Below are 25,365 nucleotides of genomic sequence, written 5' to 3' on the forward strand. Positions count from 1 at the left end.
AAACCGAGGACCATTCAGATTTTAAAGTCAAGCATTCAGAGGCTCAAGAAGCACCAGATTTGAGGTTGTCTGTGCCTTGAGGACTGTGCTGGGTGGGCTTTTACCACCTGTGAAATCAGGCCTGGAACACAAGAAATGGCCCTGAGAAGACCCCCTGTCCTGTGCAGCTGCTCCACTTCCAAAAGCTGTTTTTATATTGAAGGGATGTTCTGTTAAAGTTATTTATGCCTAGTTTAAAGGATGGCTCCTCCTCATCCTCTTCCCCTTTAACTTCCAGACAGAGCCACTGCCACCCTTCCCACCACCCTTCCTAGACTCTCACATCTCTAACACTTCAAATGTAGTCCAACCTCAAAGCTAAATTTTATTTATCCCGCTGAACTCCAGCCCATATTCCATTAACTGACTGTGTATTTTTTCCCTCTTCCCTCCTGGAGGTGCTGCCACAATGGGGACAAGACACCAAGTCACTATTTTTCCACGGTCTGGGTGAGAGCTGAGCCCCTGATTTCCACACTGCACCAAACCTCTGCACTGAACAGAACATGAATAATTTCCTGGGGAACTTTTCTGGGACACTCTTCACAGGAAAAACTGGGAGATTTGCACACAAAGTGCCAAAGTCACTTTTTTTACTTCATCTTCACAACACACCAATAGTGCCACAAACCCTGGCTGGGCTCCTTTCACACACGGGGAAGCAGGTACAGATTTCCCAGATATTTAACTGTGTTTTAGCACTTTATATGGTCAAGGCACAGCTCTCAATGGTTCCAGTGGGAGCTTGGAGAGCTCCAGACATCCACAAATCAGGGCTGGTGTGTGTTTGTGTGGACCTGGTGAAACAAATCACTGATAATCACTGACCACGGGGGGAAATGCAGGGTAAGAAACCTTCTTATTGTTCCTCCTCCTGCTTTGGTTGCCTTGCCATGGGATGCTTGGCAGTGAAACATGAGCAAAGACTTTATTTTCTTAGACAAATCTCCACTTCTTTAGCAGAATTGCAGCCTGGTGCTCCCTGTATGTGCCATCCTTGCTCACCTGAGAGACCAATCCTGTGCCAGCATCATCCTGTGGGATACAGGAGGAAAAAGAGAGGCAAAATGATGTGGTACAAAGACACATCATGCCTGTGTTTAAAAAAAAAAAGAGAAAAACAACACACCAAACACAAATACAAGCAACCACTTTGGAAAGTGGCCTCAAAATGCTACTGAAGAGATTACAAACCCATCAAAACCAACCTGGTGGAGTCTGTAATACACAGAATTATTATGGAAGCTGAAGGAACACTCGTGGCTTTCAGCACAATCTATGGCAGTGATGTGCCAAAGGGCTGGACTGTCCTCCTGTGCCTTCTCCACTCGGAGCCACTCCACCTTCCTCCCCTCCCTTCCGGATCTGCTGCTTATCTTTCCAGGACACCAATTGCTGCTCCTGTGATTTTCCAAGCCCGAGCCAGAGAATTCAGCTTTTTGCTGACTTGCTCACAAGTTGGGCTCACTGCCTTGTACCTGAAAGAATTTATTACCCTACAAGCCTCGTGCAAGTCAGTTACAAGGAGAACTTGTCAGAAATGGTGGGAAGAGTTTTCACGCTTCCCTTTGGCTGTCCCTTTAGCTTAGACCAGACCTTTGTATTCCTGCTGCAATCAGTGGAGAAGAGAACCAGATCCAAAGGGTTTTTCATCCCATCCTGGTCCAAATGCCTCAGACAGAAGGCAGGACATTTTTCCATGTGGCTGCTAAGCTGCATCCAAAAGGACTTTCCTTCCCTGATTTCTTTGAATGTCTGTAGGCATTCCTATAAAGTAAGTTTTACAACAAGTTCCTCACATTAAAATGCACACTGTGAAAGGAAAATTTATTTTGTTGCTTTAAAACCTCCCACTTGACCACTTACTCTCTTCCATGTGAGAAACAGTGTTGAACTGTTCCCCAAAATCTTCTCCTTGCTACTGCTGTTTCCACATGAGTCCATCATACTCTTTCCCTTTTAATTCCTGTGCCAGGCTGAAGGATCCTGTTTATTTCCCTTTTCCTCAAGCAGAAGTTGTTCCATATCTTTGGCCATCTCTGATGTCCTTCACTGTGTCTTTCTCCAGCTCTTTTTGGAGATGTCCTTTCAGGGCTGGGAGAGCAGCCCTGCCCACAAGGAATTGCAAACACCCTGTGGGGCTGCAGGAAAAGCCAAGTGATAGTTTCTGGTTTGTTATTTATTCTTACTAATAACCCTCCCATGCTGTTTTCCTTTCTGAACACCTCTGGGTCTGGAAGTGCTGCCACAGATTGAAGATCTCTTCTGGGTAGTAGCAGCTAATTTAGAGCTTCTTATTAATGCTTTGTAACAATATATTCCCCTGCATGCACTACCTTTGAATATCATCTTGTGCTTTGCCATCTCATTAGTATCTAAAGACCCTTTATTTATATTTTCTCTGCATTTTTACCACCCTGAGGAGAAGGATCCTTGATAACATCCTTAATGGATGCCTTTTAGCATCATATCATAACAAGTACTTGAAGGAAGATTAAACAAAAAAAATTCAAATTAAAAATCTCTGAAAGCAACACAATAATTTCCACGAGTTGTGACTCGTGGGAAATCTCTGGCTGCCAGTGTGACTTCAGGCTAAATTTCACCTTCTCTTGCCTCAGGCTTGCTCAGCTGTGAAACAAAAGATGCACTGAGAGTGCATGGCAGAGGCCAGAAAACTTCACCCAGCTATTTCCACCTTCAGCCTCACAGGCTGCCAGAGCTCTGCATGTCCTTGGGAGGGCAACTGAGATTTCTCCTGATGGAGGACACCAAAGAGACAGTTATCACCACAATGGAAAAATAATCAACTTTATATTCTCATACTGAACCCAAACCAGAGCACGAGGAAGAAATGGACTCTCCCCCAGCCAAAACCAGGACACAAGTCTATAGATGTCCTTGTGCTGGAGTGGTCAGGCCTTTGCTGCCACTGCTGTCACATCCTGTTCCTGCATTCCACACTCCACACAGGCTGGTTTTCCTCTAACCTGGGCCTTGCAGTGTCTTAATGGAGTAGCCCCTGATCTTTGCAGTGACCAAACTTCTCAGCTGACTGAAGGTTCTACCTGTTGTCTCACAGTTTTGTATCAAGCCACTCTGTGATTCAATGATCAGAGGGCTGGGTACAGGTGGGCTTCACTTCTGATCAGAACCAGTTCAGCACTCTGAGTTTGGTCGAGTTCAATGCAAAGGTTCTCGTGCACAGATTCACAACTGGTGTGATTGACCAAGGCCACCGGCCTGGCTGAGTTCAATGAAAACTTGCACAGTTCAGATTCTGAAATATTAAACTTTATTGAATGCACAGGAAAGCAGTTTCTGGATTGGCAGTCATAAACACAGGAACCAGAGAGCATTAATATGTGTCACAACAGGCAACAAGAGATCTATTGGTGCCATATTTATAGATAAAAATAATTATTATATAAATTCAATACATTATATATCAAATATATATGTTAAATAAAACCTTAAATATTTATACATTCAAAAATTCAGGTCAGTTACAACACAGTCTGGGATGGACAGTCTTGGTGCAATGTTGACCTAATGGTTTCCCTTCAGGGAACAAGGGGAGACACTGTAAGAGATTGATCTGTGCTTTATGTGTAAATAAAAATAATACTTTATTAAATAAGCTAAATATATGCTATCATAAATATATAGATATATGTCCTATTAACTACAAATATATAAATTAAATAAAAATTATCTATTTCTATATAAAAAATGGGTAAGGTCCAGCACAGTGTGCTCACTGCTAACCTAAATGTTTCCCTTACAGAGACAAAGGGAGACACAGTGAGAGATTTATTTGTGCTGTATTTATATATAAAAATAATACTATAATAAATACTTTTATGTATTTTAATATTAGAACTCTATGGCATATTGATTATAAATATCTATCTATATTAAATAACAAATATAAATATATATAAAAAACTTCATATCAGGTCCCTCACAGTTGGTAGGAGGCTGATCTAAGGATGTCCCTTAAGGAGACAAGGAGAGATACAGTCCATCAACTGATCCCAAGCAAACAGAGCTGTTTTCCCCCCTCTGTCTCTTTTTCTTCTGTCTCACATCCCAAGACCCTTTAAAATGCAAGTTTTCCCCTTCCCAATGAGATGGAACAATCACATGTTATAGGTGCCAGAAAGAATTCCTGGGCCCATCTGCAATGGTGACAATGGTTGTGACTGTGTGAGGGGAAAGGAAGAGGAACATCATCTTTGTAGCCACGCGGGCCATCACTGGATGCTGTGCTGGGCACACTGTTGAGTGAGAGGTGATTGCTGCTGCTGATGGCAGAGTGCTGCTGCACAGGGTTTGCCTTCCCTCTCTGTGGCCCACATTCTCCTTTCTTTTGCCCTGCAGTATGAGGCAGTTTCCTGCCATCAGCTGTGAGCCCCAAAAGATCAGCTCTGTGAATGAAGAACTCTTTCAGTGGCCAAAGAGCACAATTCTTCTGATGAAATCTTGCAGTTCGTGGTAGCCTCTCACTGCCCAGTTGTAGGTGGCGTCATCCCCTGTCAGGTAATGGAAGATGTTGAGTGGCTCAGCAGTTTGGACATCTGGGAGCAACCTGATCACCTCAGGAAGACTCTGGTTGCCCACAATGAAGTGGTTCAGACGTCTCTCTGACAAGGAGCAGCACAGGTAGTGCGTGGTATCCCCCAGCCTCTGCAGGAATTGCCTCCTGCCCCACCATGACACAGGTATGGTGTTCAGGAGGTGCATCACAACGGTCTTCAGAGTGTAATGGTTTGCAGCACGGCCCAAGAGCTGCAGGCATTTGAGGTGCCAGCTGTCACATGGGGCCTGACTGTTGATGTGCCTGAAGAACTTCACCTCTGCCACAGAGCAGGTCTCAGGCCACATTGTGCTTGGGGTGAAGAAGGCCTCTGTATTCTGGCTGCTCACAAAGATGTCTGAGTCACCTTGCTGCACCCCAAACAGCATCTCATCTGTGAAGCTCCCGCTGCCTCTGCTCAGCTTGAATCTGCAGGAACGCCTGGAGGGCGGCAGCTCTAAACGCCAATCACGTGACTGAGGCAAAGCCTCCCAGCATCGGCTCACCAAGTGGCAGAGTCACTGAGGTTGGAAAAGACCCTTAAGATCTTTAGTCCAACCACAAACCTAACACTGCCGACTCCACCAATAAACCATGTCCCCAAATGCCGCAGCTACACACCTTTTAAATCCCTCCAAGGATGGTGACTCTGCCATTTCCCTGGTCAGTCTGATCCCAAGCTTGATAACCTTGTGGTGAAGGAATTTTTCTAAAAATCCAATTTCAATCCAGCCTGGTGCAACTTGAGGCCATGCCCTCTGGTCTTATTGCTTGTTCCCTGGGAGAGTAAACCAGCTCCTTCCTGGCTGCAACCTCCTTTCAGCTGGTTGTAGAGAATGACTAGGTTTCTCCTGAGCCTCTTTTTCTCTGTGCTAAACACACCCAGCTCCTTCAGACACTTCCATCAGACTTGTTCTCCTGTTGCCAAAAGTCCTCCAAAACTGTTGGGATAATAAAACCCTCTAACTCTGCATGTTTCAACTGATTGAGCAACTGCTCTGGTCAAAATAAACCACAATCCATGGAGGGTGTTAGAACATGACCCTTCCCTTCCTGGGATTAGCCCAGAGAACAAACTCCATAGCAGGAGCAGGCACCAGGGTAGTTAACTGGGCTTGGACAGAGAAATCATCTCCCTGGTGTGGTGTGGGGACTTGCACTCCCATCTCCGATGGCCAGAGTGGAGCATCTCAACCACCAGGAGACTGGCACAACACTTGGCCAATCTTTTCTCCTGGAGATCTTCTGTACAAACCTGTAAATATTTACAGGACTTCAACTTTGGTGTGTTTCTGATCTAACAGATTTTATCTAGAAATTGTTTCTCAATAGACATAAAAATGACACCTACTTCTTTTGGGAGAAGGGAGGAGTAATTCCGTAAGAGGAAGCCAGCACCAGATCACTGCTCCTCTTACCTCTCCAACAGTGACTCTGCCAAATGAATTCCACCACAGAAACTCTCTGCACAATTAAAGTATCCAGTCAAGAATTTCTTCCTAAAATCTGATCTAACCCTGCCCTTTTTCAGTTTGAAGCCATTCTCCCTTGTCCTGTCACTCCAGACCCTTGTCCAACATCCCTCTCCAGCTCCCTTGGAGCCCCTTTAGGTACTGAAGGGCTATTTTTCCTTGCTTCCCTGGCTAGTTCCCTGTTATTCCTCAGCTACACTGCACAGTTTGACAAAGCCAATCTTTCTAAGCCTTTGTTTCAAGATTCACTTGCACTGAGGGAGATTTGGGAGCAATTACAGTGGCTTTTACAAACTAGTCATTTTTCTATTTGCAGTTCAGATACTGATAGTAAATATGACAAAGGGGCACTAAACCTTTAAGTAGCTCAAAATATTGCTGTGCTCAGAGTAAGGCAAAGTGAAAGAGAAGCCAGGAGAATACTTATGCAGACCACGTTATCAGGAACATTTAAGGGGACTGCATTTATAAAGGAAATTCCTGCAGTCAGTTATTAGCCAATAAGTGGAGCAGTTCATTGGCAAAGACACAGAAATACACAGCAGGCTGCTGGAGCTCTTAGGGAAAATACAATTAGCTTGGTAACAAAATTAAATATAGTAGATCTATAATAAGTGTGAGCAGCTTATAGTAAACCCAAAGGGAGTATTAAGAATTCAAGGCATCAATCATCACAGCGTGCAACCACCCATGGACAGCATTTCTAAGAACCTGTTGGTAATTTTATGTCTGTTCCAGTTACAATATGAATAAAGCCGATCTTTGATTGGCTTTTACTGCTATGGCTTCTTGAATTTCAGTGAGAAATACTTCTTCATGTAGTTATTTCATTATATCTTTGGGTATTCTTGATCCTTGCACACATATTAACTGTTGCAGTGTTGGAGCAAACCCATCAGAGTATTTCCACCTCTACCAAAGGCATTAACCAAAATGCAACTCACTTTCTCCATCTACAAAATATGGATTATGACATTACTTCCAATTATGAACTGACTGGACACCTAAGGTTGCTTAATGGGAATGTGTTGGTAGTGCTGCAGCCACCTCTCCTTTTACCTGATCTAAAGTAATGAGCAATGCCACAAACCCGAGGAAGTTTTTATGGTCAAATCCCAACAGAAGGGAATCATTCTAAAGGAAAAAAATACCCATATTATGATTGCAGCTTGCAGAAACCAATCCTGAGTAAAAAAATTGCTGCCTGCTGAGTCTTACAATGATAATCAAGTTTAGGCTCCACAGTGGTGATTTGAAATTACACTACATTCACTCAGTGACTTGTCATTCTCCACAGAGTCCCTTCTTCATCATCCCAGGGACAGGAGAACTCTCCTGTCTCAGCCCTGGAAGGTGGTTCCTGAACTCCAACCCTGAGAGCCACCTCAAGGTGATCTGAAAATACAGTTCAGCTACTTTAACTGCCCTCACAGCCAAGGATCAATTCACTTCCCTCGTCCTGGGTGAAGCTCAGCACTGAGACCAGCTCTGATGTCTGAGTACTCTGGTGTTCCTGCCAGCCCAGCCACTCACAGCCCCAGCTAAACTGAATTTTTCCATAAGTTCCCCTGGAAAATATGATCCTCTCTTCTTTCTCTTCAAGCTCACGTCACCCCAGGGAGTCAGAAGTGTCTTTAAGTGGAATTCTCAAGATATGGTTCCAAAAGATACAGAGTGGTCCCCATTCCTAAGATCACCTCCTACTTCCAGAGCCCTCCTGGGGTGTGGAGCCCTCGGCTGTGCTGGTTCCTTTGCCCCAAAGAGACGTGGAGAAATTACAATTCCCAGGAATTCATTCAAGGGTGAGGAGACTTGTTATTACGACCCAGGACCTGAAAACCTGCAGAAAGCAAGAGGGTGTATTTGGGATGAGAAGTGTGCCGAGGGCAGCACTGCCACTTCCCTGGCAGCTTCCCAGCTCCCCAAATCCCCCAGCTCCTCCTCCCCGTGCCCAGGGGCTGGTGAGGGTCTGACGAGCCCCCGATGTACACTCAGCCCTGCTCTGCTCTGGGAGAGAAGGTTTGGACTTATTTCCATGCCCGTCTCCATTCGCAAATCCGGGAAAGTGCTACAGCGAAATTCCCGGGAGGGAGCGTTTTAAACCCCGACAGGCTCCACCCGAGGCAATCCCAGGGAGGAGCTGGGAATGACCGAGGCAATCCCAGGGAGGAGCTGGGAATGACCCGACAGCGAGGGGAACCTGGGCCACCTGTGTGATGAGAGACTGAGGAGCTGTGCTGGGAGCGTTTGCTTGGCAGATTTTGATCCCAGCACTGAGTTCCCTGTGGAAACACGGATCGAAGGGACACCTCCCCTTATTCTGCAATCACCCGGAGAAATAAAGAAAATTGCCCCAACCACTAATCATCTGTATTCCAAAGCCTCATTCAGGGGGAAAACTTGCACCAGTTGCTTCTCTAGGGAGAAAAAACAAATGTTTCCAGTCTCCATGCCCTGTGCATTTGGAAAACACACGTTGGCTCAGTTCTGTGGGATCAGGGGCTGCTCCTGCCCCAAACCAAGGCACACAGTGAGCTGAGCTTCTGGAGGGTCACCTACAGTCTTCCCTGCTGCAGGAATGTGGCACAGACCAGCGGTGAGGGCAATAGGAAAGCACAGACCTTGAATAACTACTATGTTTTACAACCCTCAGGGCACAGCACCAGCTCAGGTTATGAAGAACCTCCTCCAGGACAGCCCAGAGTAGCCCTAATTCATCTGAATTGTCCTGTTGAATCACTCCAAGTGCTTGAATGGACCCTTCACCTTTTGTCTCTCCATTTATACTGACCGAGGTGCCATGAACTTGCTTCCTTTAGCAGAACCAAACCCTGTCTTCCTTTTCTTGACCCCTTTTCCTCCTGCCATCACCATCAATCTCAATCCAAGCACTGAATAGATTAAGGGAGAAATCTACAACATCAGTTCTTTCAGGATGGCTGATGGCTTATTTCTAACCCAGATAATTCCCTAATCCAAATGCACAGCAGAGGAGAGTCCAGTGCCTCCATTTGGGGTGCTCCAACAGACACTTGTTAGCTGGCACGGTTGGAGATGCTCCTCCATTCCTGGGAGAAACCAGATCCTGGAAGCTGTGCAGATAATATGAGGATGACAAAGATGCACCAAGGCTGGAGCACCTCTGCTCTGCAGTCAGGCTGGAAGAGCTGGGTGTGTTCAGCCTGGAGAAGAGAAGGCTTCCAGGGAGATCTGAGAGCACTTTCCAGTGCCTAAAGGGGCTCCAAGAGAGCTGGGGAGGAGCCTTGGAGAAGGGCCTGGAGTGACAGGACAAGAGAAATGGCTTCACACTGCCAGAGGGCAGGGTTGGATGAGATGTTGGGAAGGAATTCTTGGCTGGGAGGGTGGTGAGACCCTGGCACAGGCTGGGCAGAGAAGCTGTGGCTGCCTTGCCCCTGAAGTGTTCAAGGCCAAGTTAGATGAGGCTTGGAGCAACCTGGGCTAGTGGAAGGTGTCCCTGCCCATGGCAGGGGGTGGAACAGGATGCTCTTTAAAATATCCCTTCCAACTCAAACCATTCTGTGATTCTGTGATCTAAATCCTGGGCCAAAGGGCATTGAAGCATTTCCAGACCTTTCCTGATCCCAAGATGGCCGTTGCAGTGGTGGGCACAAAGCTGTTCCCTGGGGGTTTGATCCCATCTAAAGAAGGACTGTATGAAAGACACTGTTAAATTCAGAAAGCAGGGAATCCACTTGGTTTTGCTGCCACCCTGCAAGGCACTTATTCAAAAGGGTGGATTGGCACATTTACCAGGAACAGTAAAAGCAAGAGGATGGTTAATAATGCAGAGCCTCTCACACCCAGCCATGGATCATCCATAGATCATGGCCCAGCTGCACTTGGTTAAGTTGCTGGTTTATGAAACCAGCACATGGATGCATGGATCCTCACAGTTTCATGTTTGGTACAGAGCTGCTGTTTCTCTCTTGGAATGCCCTCTGTCATGTTTGCAGTGCTGCTGTGCCACTGCCACCCCAGCACCACATCCCCAGCCACCACTCCCAACCTCTCAGGTCAGGAACTGGACTGGATGTTCAGGGAATTATTTCTCCCACCACAGAGCAGCACCAGCAGCCTGGGGACAGACAGGCTTTTAGGACTTGAGGGAATGGCATGAAGGAGTGTCAGGGGAGGTTTAGGTTGGATATCAGGAAAAGGTTCTTCATCCAGAGGGTGGTGGGCACTGAACAGGCTCCCCAGGGCAGTGGTCACAGCACTGAGCCTGACAGAGCTTCAGGAGTGTTTGCACAAGGTTCTCAGACACATAGTGGAATTCTCGAGGTTTTCCTGTGCCAGAAGTTGGACTTGCTGATTCTTGTAAGTCTCTTCCAACTCAAGGATATTCTGTGATTCTAAATGGGGAAGTAGCCACAACCAACAGGCACTTGCCCTCTCACATGCCATGGCTCTTTTTGTTGTTCACTGCAGTCAAGTTTGCATGTGGACAGTGCAAAATACTCACTCCTGTACCACAAAGAAAATTCAAAGGAAGGGGAAAAGTGCCTCATTCAACCATGTGCTTACTACTTATGGCACATAAGCCAGAAAGCCCTTTCATAGGTCAACCATCACTGCCTTCAATATTTCTGCCTTGAATCCTCTAGAGGCTGCCCAGAAATTCCCTGAGAGTTATGGAAAGCTGTGTGGATCCTCTTCAGTGCAAAGGTGTTTCAGGGAAATAGCTAAAAACGTCATGAAACTTTGCTACTTACTGTCCTCACAGAAAGCCTGTGCTGCTGCTCAGACTTGATGGTGACTCTCCTCACACTCAGCAGCTTTTTAAGAGCAGCAGAACAATCCTGTTGCCTTCACAACAAGCACAACCATATCTGTTTTAAAAAAATAATATGCATGCTCTCAGGGAAATGTGTTCAGCTGTCAGAGCAGAGCAGGTCACAGCAGCATTTGATCTACAGCTCCTGGTGGACATCATGTCCTTTCTGGGCACTTATGTGCCTCTTTCTGTTTGTATCCAGCAGATTATTGCACTTGCAGCCATTATTTAAGGACTCTGTGCTATTAAATAGACCATTAAAATAATGATTCAGGCTCCAGCCTCACCAAGAGCTGCCACAAATGGACAGGTGGGCTGCAAGGACAGTGTGAACAGGCTCAGTGGCCGTGACAGCGTTTGGTGACATCCTGCTGCAGTGTCCCCTCCCCAAAGGAGAGCTTCTCCAGGAGAGCAGCAGAGCATTGCTCATCCAGACAAGCTGCTCCCAGCTCCTCAGCAGCATTTCCTGAGCTGTGGTCAGAACCAGAGTGTCTTCTGTGCCCAGATCCAGCCTCAGTGACATCCAAGGTCTCCATGTCCATGGCTGAAACTACCCTGGGATAACACACAAACCCCAGACTGGCCCAAACCTCTTATTTCTTCCTGGGGTCTTTTCCCTATGTACATCCCACAGATCATGTCAAGCACCTCTCCAGGACAGACCATCACTGTCTTGCCCAGAGAAGCTGTGGCTGCCTCACCCCTCAAGTGTTCAAGGCCAAGTTAGATGGGGTTTGGAGCAGCCTGGTCTACTGGAAGGTGTTCCTGTTCATGGCAGGGGGGTGGAAGTGGATGGTCTTTAAGGTCCCATCCAACCCAAACCATTCCATGATTCTAGGGTACCATGTCACCACCCAAAGCTGTTTCATGAAGGGAGCCCACCAGGCCACCACCTCCCCACTGCCCCGATTTTGCAGTGGATCCCAAACCAGAAGCATCTGCAGCGGAGCGTGGGATGCTGGATGAGCCAGGAGGAGGAGTGAGAGGCAGATCTGCTCTGCCTTCCCTGTCTGTGACTTGCACTTTCAACGTGCTGTTGAACAAAGAAAGGGGCCTCATTTGCCTTGAAGCAGTGGGAGTTTGGGTTATGTGCAGCCTCTCCTTTTCCCTTGAAAGGCACCTGTTAATAGAGAGGAGTTGGAGGGGAGCAGCAGACAAAGAGACCTCACAAGCACGATCCTCCCTGGCAGTGGCACTGCCACTTGCCAGGAGGGCTTCTCATGCAGCCCACACCTCTGATGTGCTATTATATTTCATGAAAAGAAGGGAAAATGCCAAGTTTAGAACATCTTGGCTATTTGCAGAGGTTTAATGCTGGTGCAGCTCAGAGATGACATGCAGTAGAGACTGCTGCCTGTTCCCAAGCAGCAATTCAGGGGGGTCAGCTCTCCAGGAGTCACCTGAGCCAAAATAAAACTGATCCCAGGCTAAGGCAGAAGCTCCCTGTTTGGCTCATTTCATCCATCAGGGCTCCCCAGATCTCACCTTGAACTGTCAGTTGTTGTTCAGAGCACACCTTGGCCTGTATATGGAGCAGGTTTGGGTGGTGAAGGGTTCTCACCTGGTGGGACAGTTCCCACACCCTGGCATCCCAAAGGCATTATGTCCCAGGGCAGCCTCCTCCCCTGTGCCCTGGGCAGCTCCTGCTGAATCTCCAGGGAAGCCATTCAGCACAAGGATACTGCCTGCTGTCCTGCCACCCTGCAAGGTGGCAGCTCCCAGGGCTTTAGTGCCAACAAGCCACCACCTCGGCCACCACATCTGCTGTCCTGCATTTAACTCACTTTCCTGTGGCATCTGCAGCAACATGACAAACTGATGCCTCATTCCCTGCATCCCAGGTCGCTCCTCAGCTAATCAAGCATCATTGCCCCTCAAAGGGAGAATAAAAAAGATCCATTAAACCATTTGCTTTGTGGTCCTTTATGAGGCACTTCAGGTATCCACTTCAGCAGCCAATTTCTCAGGACACCAGCATGGCAACAACTCCCTTCTCATCAGGGATATTATTTTAAAGGACAGAATAATCCACAGGTTTTCCTTGCAGCATTTGAAAAGAAAGTCCCTGTAATCTGAAATATGATATGTCTTGATCAGTTACAGGGAGGGGGAAAAAAGAACCCAGATCAGAGAGATTTTGCTTTCATGTGGTTACAAGATAAATCACCATCCAGGGCAAATAATGGGTAGTAATTGTATGTCCCCTTTGAGTTTTACAGCACATCAGAGACCTGTGAGGGCTGAGATTGCTCAATAGCTACTGTGCCTTCCAGGCTCCAATTACCCTTCTCCCTGCTCTCAGTATCAAAGGCAAAAAAAATTGCTTTCTTCACACTAGATGATCTGCAGAGTGGAGCCAGATGGGCAAAGGGACTTGGAGAAATTATTGTGGGCTCTGCTGTGCCCAGGTCTCATCTATTTCTGCAGCTCCTTCCAGAGGAGGAAGTGGTTTCTGAAGGTGTGGGACTGAAGGTGCTGCTTTCTGCACCTCACACCCCTGTGATGAGCTGCTTATGAGCTTTAGGAAAAAATAAAATTCATCTGTGCTCAATTTGTTCTTTGGACACTTCAATAGATCAGAGTGGAAGAAACAAACTGCAGAGAAAAACCTTTTTTTCTTCCAAGACTGCACTTCCACTTATGAAAAACCCCCTGCAACAGTGACTGGCCTGGCAGCAGGACATGAGCATGACAGCAGAGCCAATTGCTCTCAGAGAAAGGGAAAATCAAGGCTGATGAATTAATTTGCTGGTGGATCACCCAGCGACCCTGTGGCATGTGAACATCAGTCTCCAGTGCCCCAGCCAGGCTCCATCACACCCTGCTGCCCTTCTAGAAGGAGACATCCCTTTGTCTATTCTCCCCCCTGAAATGGGTTCCCCTCCTCTCCTGCAGTGCAAGACCTGCCAGGATGTTCAGCCATGAAGCAAACCACTCTCAGGCACTTATACTATCAAGGATGTGTCTCCTCCATCTACTAAATCAACATAAAAAGAATTAGTGGAAGGTGTACCTGCACAAGCACTTCACACCTGCACTGCCTCTTGTAGTTACATGATCATGCAAATGTTTCTGTCACTGCCTGAAACGTGGCAGGTCCAGCCAGCTCTGCTGGGATGTCCTGGCCTTTGCTGGATGCAGATTTTAATTAATCATTGGGACTGGCAGTGTTTCCAGTGCTCAGGTTCACTTGCTACATCTGGACTGATCACTGCACAAATTCACTTCATTGCACCAACTCTTGATGACAAATGTACTTATTTACTGCTGACTACACCCAAAATTACAGATATTGCTTCAGTTTTGTCTCACTGTAGGTTTGTAAGCTCAAGAGCAGTCAGGTAAGCAAGAGGCTTTCCTTCACTTCACCACTCTTCAGAGCCAATGTTCAGCCCCTAAAATATCACTAACTTTTATTTCCATAGTGTCAGCTGAGATCCCTTCTCTGCAAAATATTCCCAGGCTGTGGTTTCCCGTGTCAGGGGTTTGCTGTGGCAGCAGAACCCACAAGCAATTCACACCAAGATTTTAGCTCCAGGTCAGACTGGGATATCTAGAAAAGCCTGTGCAGACTCTAATAATGCTCCACCCATATGAATTTCCCAACCCCCACGTGCTGAAAGCCCTTTCTGCTCCATGGCACATTTGCAGACTCTTTCAGTGCCCTGAGCCCTCACCTGCCTGTAGATGGTACCCAGCACCACAAGCCCCACTGTGGCTCCAAGCACTTTGCCTTGCTATATGTGTGAAATAAAAAGATGGTTTTCTTGTTTCCTGTCTCCTCAAAATCTGTATCTGCCACCCAAAAAACTCCCCATGTATCTCCTGGCTTAGCATTTCACAGCCTTGTGTCCTTTCCACATCCAGATGTCTCAGGGCAAGTGCATGTTTTGAAGCCCAGTGTGCTGCCAGTAAAACAAATACCCAATTAAATACTTGATTTAACAGATGCTGTACAGCCAAATCCCTTTATCAGCCTTGTAGTTTTTATGCTATTAGACCACATTCTTCACTTTCAATTTGAGAGGAAAGTCTTCTCTAGCAAGTGCTCACCAGCTCATCCACTGCTGTTGAACCTTTAACACTTCACCGACCTCTCGCTGGAAACAAGGATGGACTCGAGTTATTTCTTTTGGCTTGTTTTCGTTTTATTTTTACAGAGACAAATTTAATTATAAATTCTAAAATCCTCGGACTTGGAGCTAGACAAGCAAAGTCACCCCTGCACATCTCGTAGTTACTGTTTTGTGAAACCATCTGGAGAAGTTGAAAGCTCAGCAGCCTCTGTGCTGCCAAGAAAATATGGTGTCTACCACGATCCAGCCTCCATCCACGCAGCACCAGAGGAGCCACCAGCAGGTCCCCCACGTGGAGACCTCACTGAAGCTTCCCTGCCAGCGTTATGAAGGTTACAGGGACAGTGAAGGTGACACTCGTGTGATGCCACCACAGAGGGATCCAGCTTTGTGCTCTGCCCTGTGAGCTCAGCCCCAGCTCCCTGTGCAGGGCTCAGGGGGTTGGTGCATCACCCTGGTGTCACATGGGGAGCTGAGCTCATTCCTCAGCCAGCTGAAGTATCTCACACAGAAACACACAGATGTGTCATCCCTGTCATGTTTGTCTCACTCACAGCACCCTGGGGCTGTTTAGCACCCAATTACCCCCCGTGAAAGAGATTAAATATCATCCTCTGAAAGAAGTTTGACATAAAAACCACTTCCTTTTGGCACCACAAGATAAAAATTGCTTTTGTCCAACGCTGAAGGACAGTTGATAAAACTGAGCAGGGAGTTTGGTGAGCAATGGGCACTGCAACCAGCCCTTTGGTACCTTCAGCTGCCCATGCTCACAGGTGCATGGACCCAACGATCCTGGGGGATGAAGGAAGATCCATGGGCATCTCCTTGGTGTTCCATGGGGCTGGTGCCAAACACCACAGCTGTCCCTCCCAGCCAGGGCTGTGCTGTGGGCTCTGGCTCACAGAACAGGGCAGGTGCATCCCAATCCCACCAGGATGCTCAGCAGCCTCAGGTATGAGAGGAGAAATCCACCTGCAGAGGTTCTCTTGTCTCTTTATGGAGAATCTTCCATAAAGACACACCCATTTTACCACCTCCCTCCTTTTCATTTTAAACCCAAGGCCAGAGTACTTTTTCTGTAGGTCCCTTTGGCCATGGTTGTGTCCTGGATATAATAACAACATTCTCCAGTTGACTCCTCACACCTGACCCTGCTGAAGTCAGGCTGCTCCAGACTCCTCTGGGATGCAGGGATTGATGGAGCTGCTGTGTTATTCAATCTCACAAACCACAACCCCCCAGCTCCTTCCAAATTGCCTTGTTTGTCATCACAAACTAGTCCTGGATGTTCATGCACCAGTGCAGCTCCCACTTGCAGCATAACAAAAATCCAATTTCTGGGTATTTCAGTTGACTTTCAGTCTGGATCCAAGCGACATTCAACCAGATCAGAGTGTAATGCAATAAACCTGTGGCATGGAAGGATGTTATTTGCTATTTTTTAATATTAGAAATGCAAAATGTAAATAATCTGTGGTAGAAAAAAATCAGAAGCTCTGAAATTGCTTTCCTAAGTGCAGAGTAAGTTATGGAAAGAATAAAGCACAACTCCATGGGCAGATGACAGAGGCAAATCAATAAGTTTTAAAGGACATATTGACTAGTAAGAATGAACCTTGGGAAGAGAGCTAAAAATGACAAAAAAAGCTACCAAACAAGTTATTTAAAACAAGGATTTTCAGCCTCTTGCTATAAAGTACAGTTAAACCCAGTGATTTAAACATTTTGACTGCAAAATCCCAGGTCAGGTTACAGCCTGATGCTGGCAAGTATTTTCATTATCGAGGCTTTGCTTGTGTAACAGCAGATGTTTCAAATTTACAGCAGAAATTCTTGAGTTATTTCTGAATATCCTCCTCTATCAATTAGGGCATACTTTTGCAGGGATTTTCTTTTCTCTTTTTTTTTGCCACATTATCAATTTTTCCTCCATCAAAGAAAACAGTGTAAGTGAACCCCTGTTAACATCAGCCTTTTTCTCATCACCCAGTTCCATTTGCTCTGCTTCAAGTGAGATGAACTCATTAGTGAAGAGCCTCACCGACTGCAGTTTGTCCTTCCAGTCATTTTGCATGAAAGATCTGAAAAATGCCTCCTGTGTGAGTTGCCACCTGCTTGTGTGGGTGATGTTTGCTGATGCCCCACTGGCAGCAGCACCTGGGCAGCCGTGCCAGGCTCCCCATGAGCCCCTCTCCAACTAACTGCTGGAGATCCCTTTCTTGCCAGACCCACAGGCTTCAGGACAAGGATGCTGGAAACACTCACACACTTGTCACACCAGGCTGGCCCTGCATCCTGCCCTGGGTGTCAGGTTTGGCTCCTGTGCACTGAATTTGGAGCAAAACTTTTCATTCTTTCCCTCCAGTGCCTTCATTATCCATCATACCAAAATAAATACTCTGCCAGAAGCCCCTGGAAATCTCCAGAAAGGGTAGGCAAGCCTCCACTCCTGAGTGCTGTCACCATCCCAATGGTTAATATTTCTCTTCATGCACAATGTGCAAGACCCAGGACCTTTCTGGGGGTATTTTTGGAAAGGGACACTCAAGAGCTGCCATTCAACTTCATTTCTGTCCTTCCTCAGACCTCTGTGCTGAAGCTGCATCAGCAGCCCAGCAATGCCAGCAGTGGCTCAGGTCTCTGGCACCTTTTTAGTGTCAGAGAATCACAGAATCATTAAGGTTGGAAAAGGCCTCAGTCAAGTCCAAGCTAACACTGCCAAGCCCACCACTAACCCATGTCCCTGAGCACCACATTACACATTTTTTGAACACTCCCAGGGATGGTGAGTCCACCACTGCCCTGGGCAGCCTGTTCCAATGCTGGAGCACCCTTTCTGTGAAGAAGTTTTCCCCTAATATCCAATCTAAACCTCCCCTGATGCAACATGTAGTCATTTCCTCTTGTCCTATTGCTTGTTACTTGGGAGAAGTGACCGACTCCCCTTGTCCATGAATATTCCTGTCTGGACATCAAGGATCTTCTGAATGTGGCCTTTCAGCCCCAGAATGAAATTGCAGGTGTCAGCCAAAGGCTGCACCTGGATCCACCAACTGTTACAAGGCATGGGGCTGGTCCCACACCTTGTGTCTCCCTGGGGTGTCCCCATCAAGGACTAACCAGCCCCTGAGCCATGGCAAGAGGCTTTGTGTGCTCCTCTTACTGCACTGAGGGGCTAAGCAGAAACACCAAAACTGTAACTCAGCCTATTCCAACAAGGAGCACTGGGAGATTTTCCTCACAGTCCAGATGCAAATAAGCCTTTTGTTGGACAGAAGGAGAGTGGCACATTTCCATTGCCCTGGGAAGAGATTGTCACCATTTACCATCCTACCTTTGGGTTCTGTTTGGAGATTTTGCCCCCAGAGCCCCATCAAGGATCCCTCTTGTGTTTCCTTCAGCAGATTCTGCAGAAATTAAACCTTATGTTACACAAGGGGTAAACCTCTAGGAAATCAGACTGAGAAAAGACCTGAGTCAGAGAAACTTAGAGTAAATCAGAAAAAACCCTCTGTGCCTGGCAGGTGGCAAATTTGTGTTGGGAATACCCTGTGGATCTGTGGAGCACAGACTGCCCAGCACTTACCACTCAGAAGGGACTCACTGGTGGAAATGTTCCTGCTGGGAAGTGCCACCATCTCTGCTGGCTGAGACCCAAACCCTGTCCTTGGCAGAGAATCACCACTGGGGAAAAAAGGGGAAAACCACTGCAAGCCTTGAGTCAAACACTACATTTTGCCCACTAAAGCATTTATAACCCCCACATGCACTGGGGGTTTCACAGGTGGAGGATGAGACTTGCCTCAAAACAAAGGATTTTTTTGTGCCTCTGGTGGGCTCAGGCACAGCAGCAGTGACAGCTCCTGTGTGGCTTTACCAGCAGAGCACACAGGGAGTGCCTTTTGGTTTGTCCTTCCAAAATACATCAATAAAATAACCCTAAGCTGGGCTGTCAGTGCTGCTCTGCACCATCAGTGTCCTGCTTGTGACTGAATTAAGCTGAGCCTTGAGCCAGACTCATCTCATGCTTTGCTGAGCCCCAGGAACCCACACAGGACAGGATCCTCAGTGGGTCATCCAGCCCATCTCCTCCTTCAGGGCACATATAACCAGCACATGCAGGTTTTCTGCAGCCTTAGAACAGCTCCATACATGCTCTTCTTGTTTCTTTTTTTTTTTTTTAATATGGTCTCCCTCCTCTTCCCAGTTTTCACAAACGCCTGTCTTGGCTGGCAGAGTCAGGGACATTAGAAGGAGACAGGCTGATGGACAGAGGCTCACACTGAGGCAGCGAGATCACAGAGAGTAATTTCCTTAGGAAATAAGCCTGTGGGGGAAAAAAATAACCCAACATTGTCATTGTTTATCTTCTTTCAGCAGGTTTTGTTTTCTCTATTGGAAAAAGTCAGCAATGCAGCAAACAGCTTCATGAATATACAGATTGTTTTTGGCAACTGCCAATTAGCAAAGAATGTGTTTGTGCAATCCCCAAGCAGCTATTTCCCTGGGAATTTCTTGTTTTGAACAAGCCATTTTCCATCAGAGAAAATACACAACAGTGACAAATAGTTCTTGCTGGCTCTTCTTAGTAGAGGCAGAGTGGAGAGGGGCAGGCACCACCACCACCATCACCACCACCACCACCACCACCGTGCTGTGAGGGCTCACATTGCCCCCCTGACACCTCCACAGCACCCAGCCCTTGTTCTCACAGGCTCAATCCATGCAAACACATCTGCAAAGAGGACTGGGGGGACAATTCCAAACCCAGTCCACACCCCTTTTACTCACTCTCAAGTCTATCTGATTCTTCTGCTTGAGTTGTGGGTCCATCGAGGTGTGTGTGATGAGAAGGACATCGGGGTGTTGGTGGATGACATGGACAGGACCTGGCAATGGGCACTGGCAGCCCAGGAAGGCAACTGTGTCCTGGGCTGCATCCCCAGCAGTGTGGGCAGCAGGTGAGGGAGGGGATTCTGCCCCCCTGGTCTCCAGAGACCCCCTTCCTGCAGTGCTGCATCCAGCTCCAGTGCCCCCAGGAGAACATGGAGCTGCTGCAGCAAGTCCAGACGAGGCCACCGAGACATTCTGAGGGCTGGAGACAGAATGAAAGAGCCTGGGATGTTCAGCCTGGAGAAGAGAAGGCTCCAGGAAGAACTTTCAGTGCCTAAAGGGGCTTCAAGAGAGCTGGAGAGGGACTTCAGACAAAGGCCTGGAGTGACAGGACAAGAGGGAATGGTTAGATGGGATATTGGGAAGGAATTGGTCCCTGTGAGGGTGGGCAGGCCCTGGCACAGGTTGCCCAGAGAAGCTGTGGCTGCCCCATCCCTGGGACTGTCCAAGGCCAGGTTGGACAGGGCTTGGAGCAACCTGGGCTAGCAAAAGGTATCCCTGTCCATGGGAGGGGGGTTGGAAGGAGTTGGTTTTTAATGTCCCTTCCACCCAACCCATTCCACAACTCTGGGATTCTACAAATACTCACCTGCAATAAGGCAGCTCTTCTATGAAACATCTGCAGCACCTACAACTGACAATCAAGTCTCACCAGTGCTGAATTACTGAGCTCTTGAAAGGTTTGGGCACAGACCTTTGCTCATGGGACAAAACAGAAAGAAAAACAAAGTCCTGGTGTGCACAAAGAGACATCTGGCTGTGTGGAAAGTCAGTGTTGGGGCTCATTCCTGCTCCTGAAAATCACACCAAGGGACTTTGGGGTGTTACTCATCACAGCCTATGGCAAACACCTTCCTCCAGGTAAATCCTATCCAAAAAGTCCCAGGCTGAGGTTCCCCATGGCTCAAATCACCCCTGGAAGCCAAGCCTGGGTCCTTGCACAGACCATGCAACGTGGAGAAAGACACAGGGCACTCAAGTCTTCCAACTGATCACTTCACAGCTTTACCTGGGAGACAGCGAACCACAGACCAGGGAGACAGGCTCTTAAAGGCAGCTATGATGGACAGCTTTTTATTTCCCAATGTTTTCATTTAACAAAGTGCTACATTCCAGAGTTACAGTATGAGTTGTTGTTCCAGTCTGAAAAAGAAAACCACAAGGAAGCACGAGGACTGCCAACATCACCCTATGGAAGCAGGGCAGTCCAGAGAAACCTCACCAGGGGGAACATCTGGCCTTAGAAACACCTTTAAAAATCAGCAGCTGTTTAGTGGAGGTGCCTTTCATCAGGGCAAGGGCTGTGTGCCAGGCAGGGTGATTCCTCCCACCACAAATGGGGCTGAAGTAGTTGTGTGGTGCCTTCAGTAAATTCTGGCTTGTGCTATCAGGAAAATGCAAAACAGAGGTGAGTGACTTGTCTTGTGTCAGTCGAGGAATTGTTATTGCTGTGGTGAAGTCACTGTGGCAGCTGTGCCAGTGTCACCTCAGCACTCAGGGACCTGCAGTTCACCCAGGGGTCTGCAGTTCACCCAGGGCAGAGCATGAGGAGGATCCTTTTTGGCTGTTTTTCCTGTCCTGTCTCTCTCAAAAGAATCTGCTGGTTTGGCAATGCAGAGGTACAGGTTAAATCAAGAGTGTTCAGCCACTAGACCTTCTGCTCCCACCCGAACCCCTCCTCCCCTTCCTGCAGCCACCTGGGTTCAAGGAAATGAATTAAACACCAAGAGTTGAATAGAGACTATTTTTTTAAGAGCCTAATCCAAGCTCTACTGGCCTTGGATGAGAAGGGAAGGAGCTGAATGCTGCTTGTGCTTTAAGGACCTTCACAAACTGCACTGACACCAGGAGCACTGCAGGAAATCCTGTCTGTGCTCCAAAGGCTCCCACAAACTTCCCTGGGATCCAAGGCTGGTTCTGACTGTCCATTTTGCTTCCAGGCTAAGCTAAACACATGAGGAGCCTCCAGGCTCTGGGGATGGTTCCTGACCAAAACCAGGTATTCAACAGAAACCTCCACTTCAGATGAACACCAGCTGGGATCTCTGCACTGCTCAGAAAGTTGTCAGCTCCTGACCAAGATGCCTTGGCTGAAGGTGTTCAGAGCCAGAGACAGGCCTGGCAGTGAGGATGGATCACAAGAAAACCTTTGGGAAACCCTTCTAGCTCCCAGCTCTGTCTCCAGCAGAGACCAGAGAGCCCACACTGAACTGTGCATGCAACAGGACCTCCCTTATGACTCCCACTCTCCTGCTTGCCCAGGTTGTCCCACCATGCCTTCCGTATACCCACCTGCAGTTATTTGTCAGCCCCAGTTGTGGCACTGCTGATTTCCAGCATCCCACCCACCCATGCCATGTCCTCTCTGAGGGAAGTCTGGTTCTGAGGGCACCAGGTCACCCAGCCAATGCAGTAAAACCCCACCTTCATCATTCTGACTGGCAGAGTTGTCTTTAATTCCTTAAATTCATTATGTTGGGGCAGGAGAAGAGAGCCAGGGAGACTGATTGCCACTGTAGAAAGCCAGTGTTTCCCAAACTGGATTTATTAGCACAACCAGAGGCCATGGCACCTCCCCACACGCCTTCCCAATCCATCAAATTGACAACCCATCCATAAGATCCTCCTGTGCTGCCAGTGCTGGGGTATTTAAACCAGCAGCCTTGCTCAGCCATCCCTCCTCCTCCTCCTCCTGCTGACAGGCCCAGCAGGTCTATGTTTTATCACACTTAAAGAAACTTGTGCTCCAAGACAGGCAGAGGCCAATGCCCTTTCCCATTGCTTATTCTCTTTGCCTTCCATGCTGGACCAGGGTAAAGCACTTCAGGAACACCTTGCCTGAGTCTCATTTGCAGCCTCCCTGGCACTGTATCTAAAGACAAGCCTTTCTGGAGGTGATTCCAGCAACATGGAATGGAGAAGTCATTCCAGCTTGCAATCCCCATCACACCTTGCCCAGGAATAAATCATCAAAGAGTCCAAGGGAGAACATTTCCTGATTCCCAATCCTGCAAGACAGTCAGCCATGCTCACCTGGACTGTTGACACCTCCCAAGGTGGTTGACACCTCCCTAGAGAGATTAGGCTATGAAGACTCTCCTAAAATGCTGATGGACCAGTGTCCCCAGCCTGCTTCCCGTGAACTTGGAGGGGTGGATGTGTGAGGGACCACACACAGCTGTTCCACTGGAAGACTTGCTTTAGTAGCAGCATTTTGAAGCCAGGTTGTCCCACCTGTCCTTCTCCAGATGGGAGATGACTCAGTAGGTGTGGGGATAAGGCTCACAGGAAAGTACCTGGGCTCTGAACAGCAGTTTGTTCAGAGCTGAACATCACATCTGATAACTTCATGTCCAGAGAAGTCCATGACCCCCCTCAAACAGAACTCAGCCTGAGGAGGGACTTCTGTGTCCTCTCTACCCTGCAATCCCACTCACACTCCCACAAGGTATTTCCTTACCATCATCAACATCCACCTTCCACCACCTGCCAGGCCCTTCCACCTTCACAAGGAAAGAAATCCAGCACCTGCCCCTCCTCTAACTCTCCTCCCTCCCCTTCTTCAAAGGCTCAGTGGGATTTAATCTCAGCAGATGTGTGGTCTGAGCTTATTTCTCTGATCAGATCTCCTCCGGCAACAGCCTCTGTTCCTTGTGTGAAGGATGATTCCCCACAAAACACCCCAAAAACATGGAAGTTTTGCATAAATATCAGATTGAAGTAATTCCATAAAGAGAAGCAGAGATCCAGTAACACAGCCCTTTTTTTAGCTATTTTGGCAGCATTTCTGTGCAAAGCAACATTAATCTCCCCTGCTCAGTGTCTGTGGCATCTCAGTGGTTGTCTCCCTGTGTAACCCAGGGCTAGCAGGGCTAACCCAGGCAGCACAGCAGCTTGCCCTCACCCTGTACCACCCTTGGCTTCACCTCCTCACCCCCTGAATCCACCTGTCCTACAGCTTCACCTTCTCACCATGGCCAAACGTTCCCAGTGTGGCCATTCCACCCTCCCACAGCCAACATCTCTCCAGCTGTGGCTGCTTTCCCACTAGTTGCCACAAATCCCTCAACAGTCACCTGCTCCACAGCCTTTAGTGGCTTTCTGTACATCACGGTCTACAGACCAGCTGCCCAAAGAACCTGTGATGCCCCATCCCTGGAAGTGTCCAAGGCCAGGCTGGACAGGGCTTGGAGCAACCTGGGATAGTGGAAGGTGTCCCTGCCCATGGCAGGGGCTGGAATGAGAGTCATGAAGGTGCCTTTCCAACCCAAACCATTCTGTGATTCTCTAACACAAGACCCATCCAAATCCCCCAAAGGTGCTGCTGTTCATGCAGCTTTCAGGGGCTGAGAATGCAAATGCCAGTGGGTAAATGAGACAGATGCTCCACTTTCACCCCATGGCAATGCAGCCTTGGAAAGAGATGAACCTGTAACTACTGTCCTTCAAACAGGAGGCAGAAGCTGAGGAAACCTCTGACCTGCCTCTTCTCTGACCTACTTGCAAACTGACCAGAAGCTGAGAGATCCATGCAAGACCACCCATCAGGAGGTGAGCGCTGGTATTTATTGTGCTGTAACAGACAGTGCTGGTTGAAAATGGACACGGATTTTTGTGGTGAAATCAAGTGCTGGGGCCATTCCTGTGTGTCTCCAAGCAGCGTGGAGCAGAGAGAGCAGGGGTGAGAGTCAGGCACCCAAGTGCAGGAATGTGTTTCAAACTGAATCAAGAACACTGCACATGGGCACTTCTCAGGTGGCCAGGGACACAGTTCAGGTGTACAACTCATTAATTAAGCAGAGCAGCTAATCTTAGCACTAATGAACTCTAGCTCAGGTAATGTAACATTTAAAATTAATCAGACAGAAGTCATTCACAGTAATAAAGATTTCCATTCCCGGGTTAGGTGAGAGCTATTGTTATGATTAGATTACTGCCAGCCAGAACCAAAACAGTACACCAGGGTAACAGGAAAATAATCATCCATATGGATCAGCTCCAGCTGGAACAGGACGAGCTGTGGATGTGAATGAGGCGCCGGGTGCAACGTGAAGTCTCCACTACGGTACCAAACAAACATCACTGGCGGGACACGAAGAGCGTAGCATGCCTGGGCCGGGGCACCCACCCCTCTGGGGGGCCTGGCTGGGGGAGAGAGCTGAGATGCAGCACAGAGTCGCTTGGTTGTCTTCTTCTTCTCCTTCTCCCTCTCCCTCCCTCCTTGGAAAGTCACAGGGGCACTGCAGTCCCACTCAGAACTCGTCCTCGGAGCTGTCGGCCAGGAGCATGACTCGGTCCTGCATGCTGTTAAACTCCCTCTGCTGGGGGGGAAAAGGGACGTGAAAGAGCTGCACGTGCAAAAGGGGAATGGAAGAGTATTTGGGTCCCACCCCCATCCCATAACCAAGATATCTGGCCACTTTAATCATGCCCAGGCTGTGTTTGCCTTAGAGCCGAAAGGGTTAACAGAAGATTGGGTGGGATTGGGGTCTTTCCTTGCAGATTCCA

At 47.9% G+C, this 25,365-nt stretch overlaps 2 protein-coding genes across 4 annotated transcripts in view; both read right to left on the reverse strand.

Annotated features, from left to right (window-relative positions):
* Window positions 1-4,488: 4,488 nt before the first annotated feature.
* On the reverse strand, window positions 4,489-23,966 carry LOC139673054 (inositol 1,4,5-trisphosphate receptor-interacting protein-like 1). Its single transcript, XM_071557996.1, has 2 exons — window positions 23,830-23,966; window positions 4,489-5,119 (listed from the first exon to the last, which is right to left on the reverse strand). Exons 1-2 carry the CDS (start codon window positions 23,964-23,966, stop codon window positions 4,489-4,491), a joined length of 768 nt encoding a protein of 255 aa, XP_071414097.1.
* The window catches only part of ARMH4 (armadillo like helical domain containing 4), a 68,066-nt gene continuing 63,605 nt past the window's right edge, over window positions 20,905-25,365 (reverse strand). For 2 of the 3 annotated variants that reach the window (XM_071557276.1, XM_071557277.1), the window contains exon 8: window positions 20,905-25,178. In XM_071557276.1, coding sequence (XP_071413377.1) covers window positions 25,110-25,178 — 69 coding nt within the window. In that variant the 3' untranslated portion in view covers window positions 20,905-25,109. The remainder of the gene's footprint in view (window positions 25,179-25,365) is intronic. The other variant, XM_071557278.1, reaches the window with a different exon arrangement.

Source organism: Pithys albifrons, chromosome 6 (genome assembly GCF_047495875.1).
Source record: "Pithys albifrons albifrons isolate INPA30051 chromosome 6, PitAlb_v1, whole genome shotgun sequence".
Taxonomy (NCBI): Eukaryota; Metazoa; Chordata; class Aves; order Passeriformes; family Thamnophilidae; genus Pithys; species Pithys albifrons.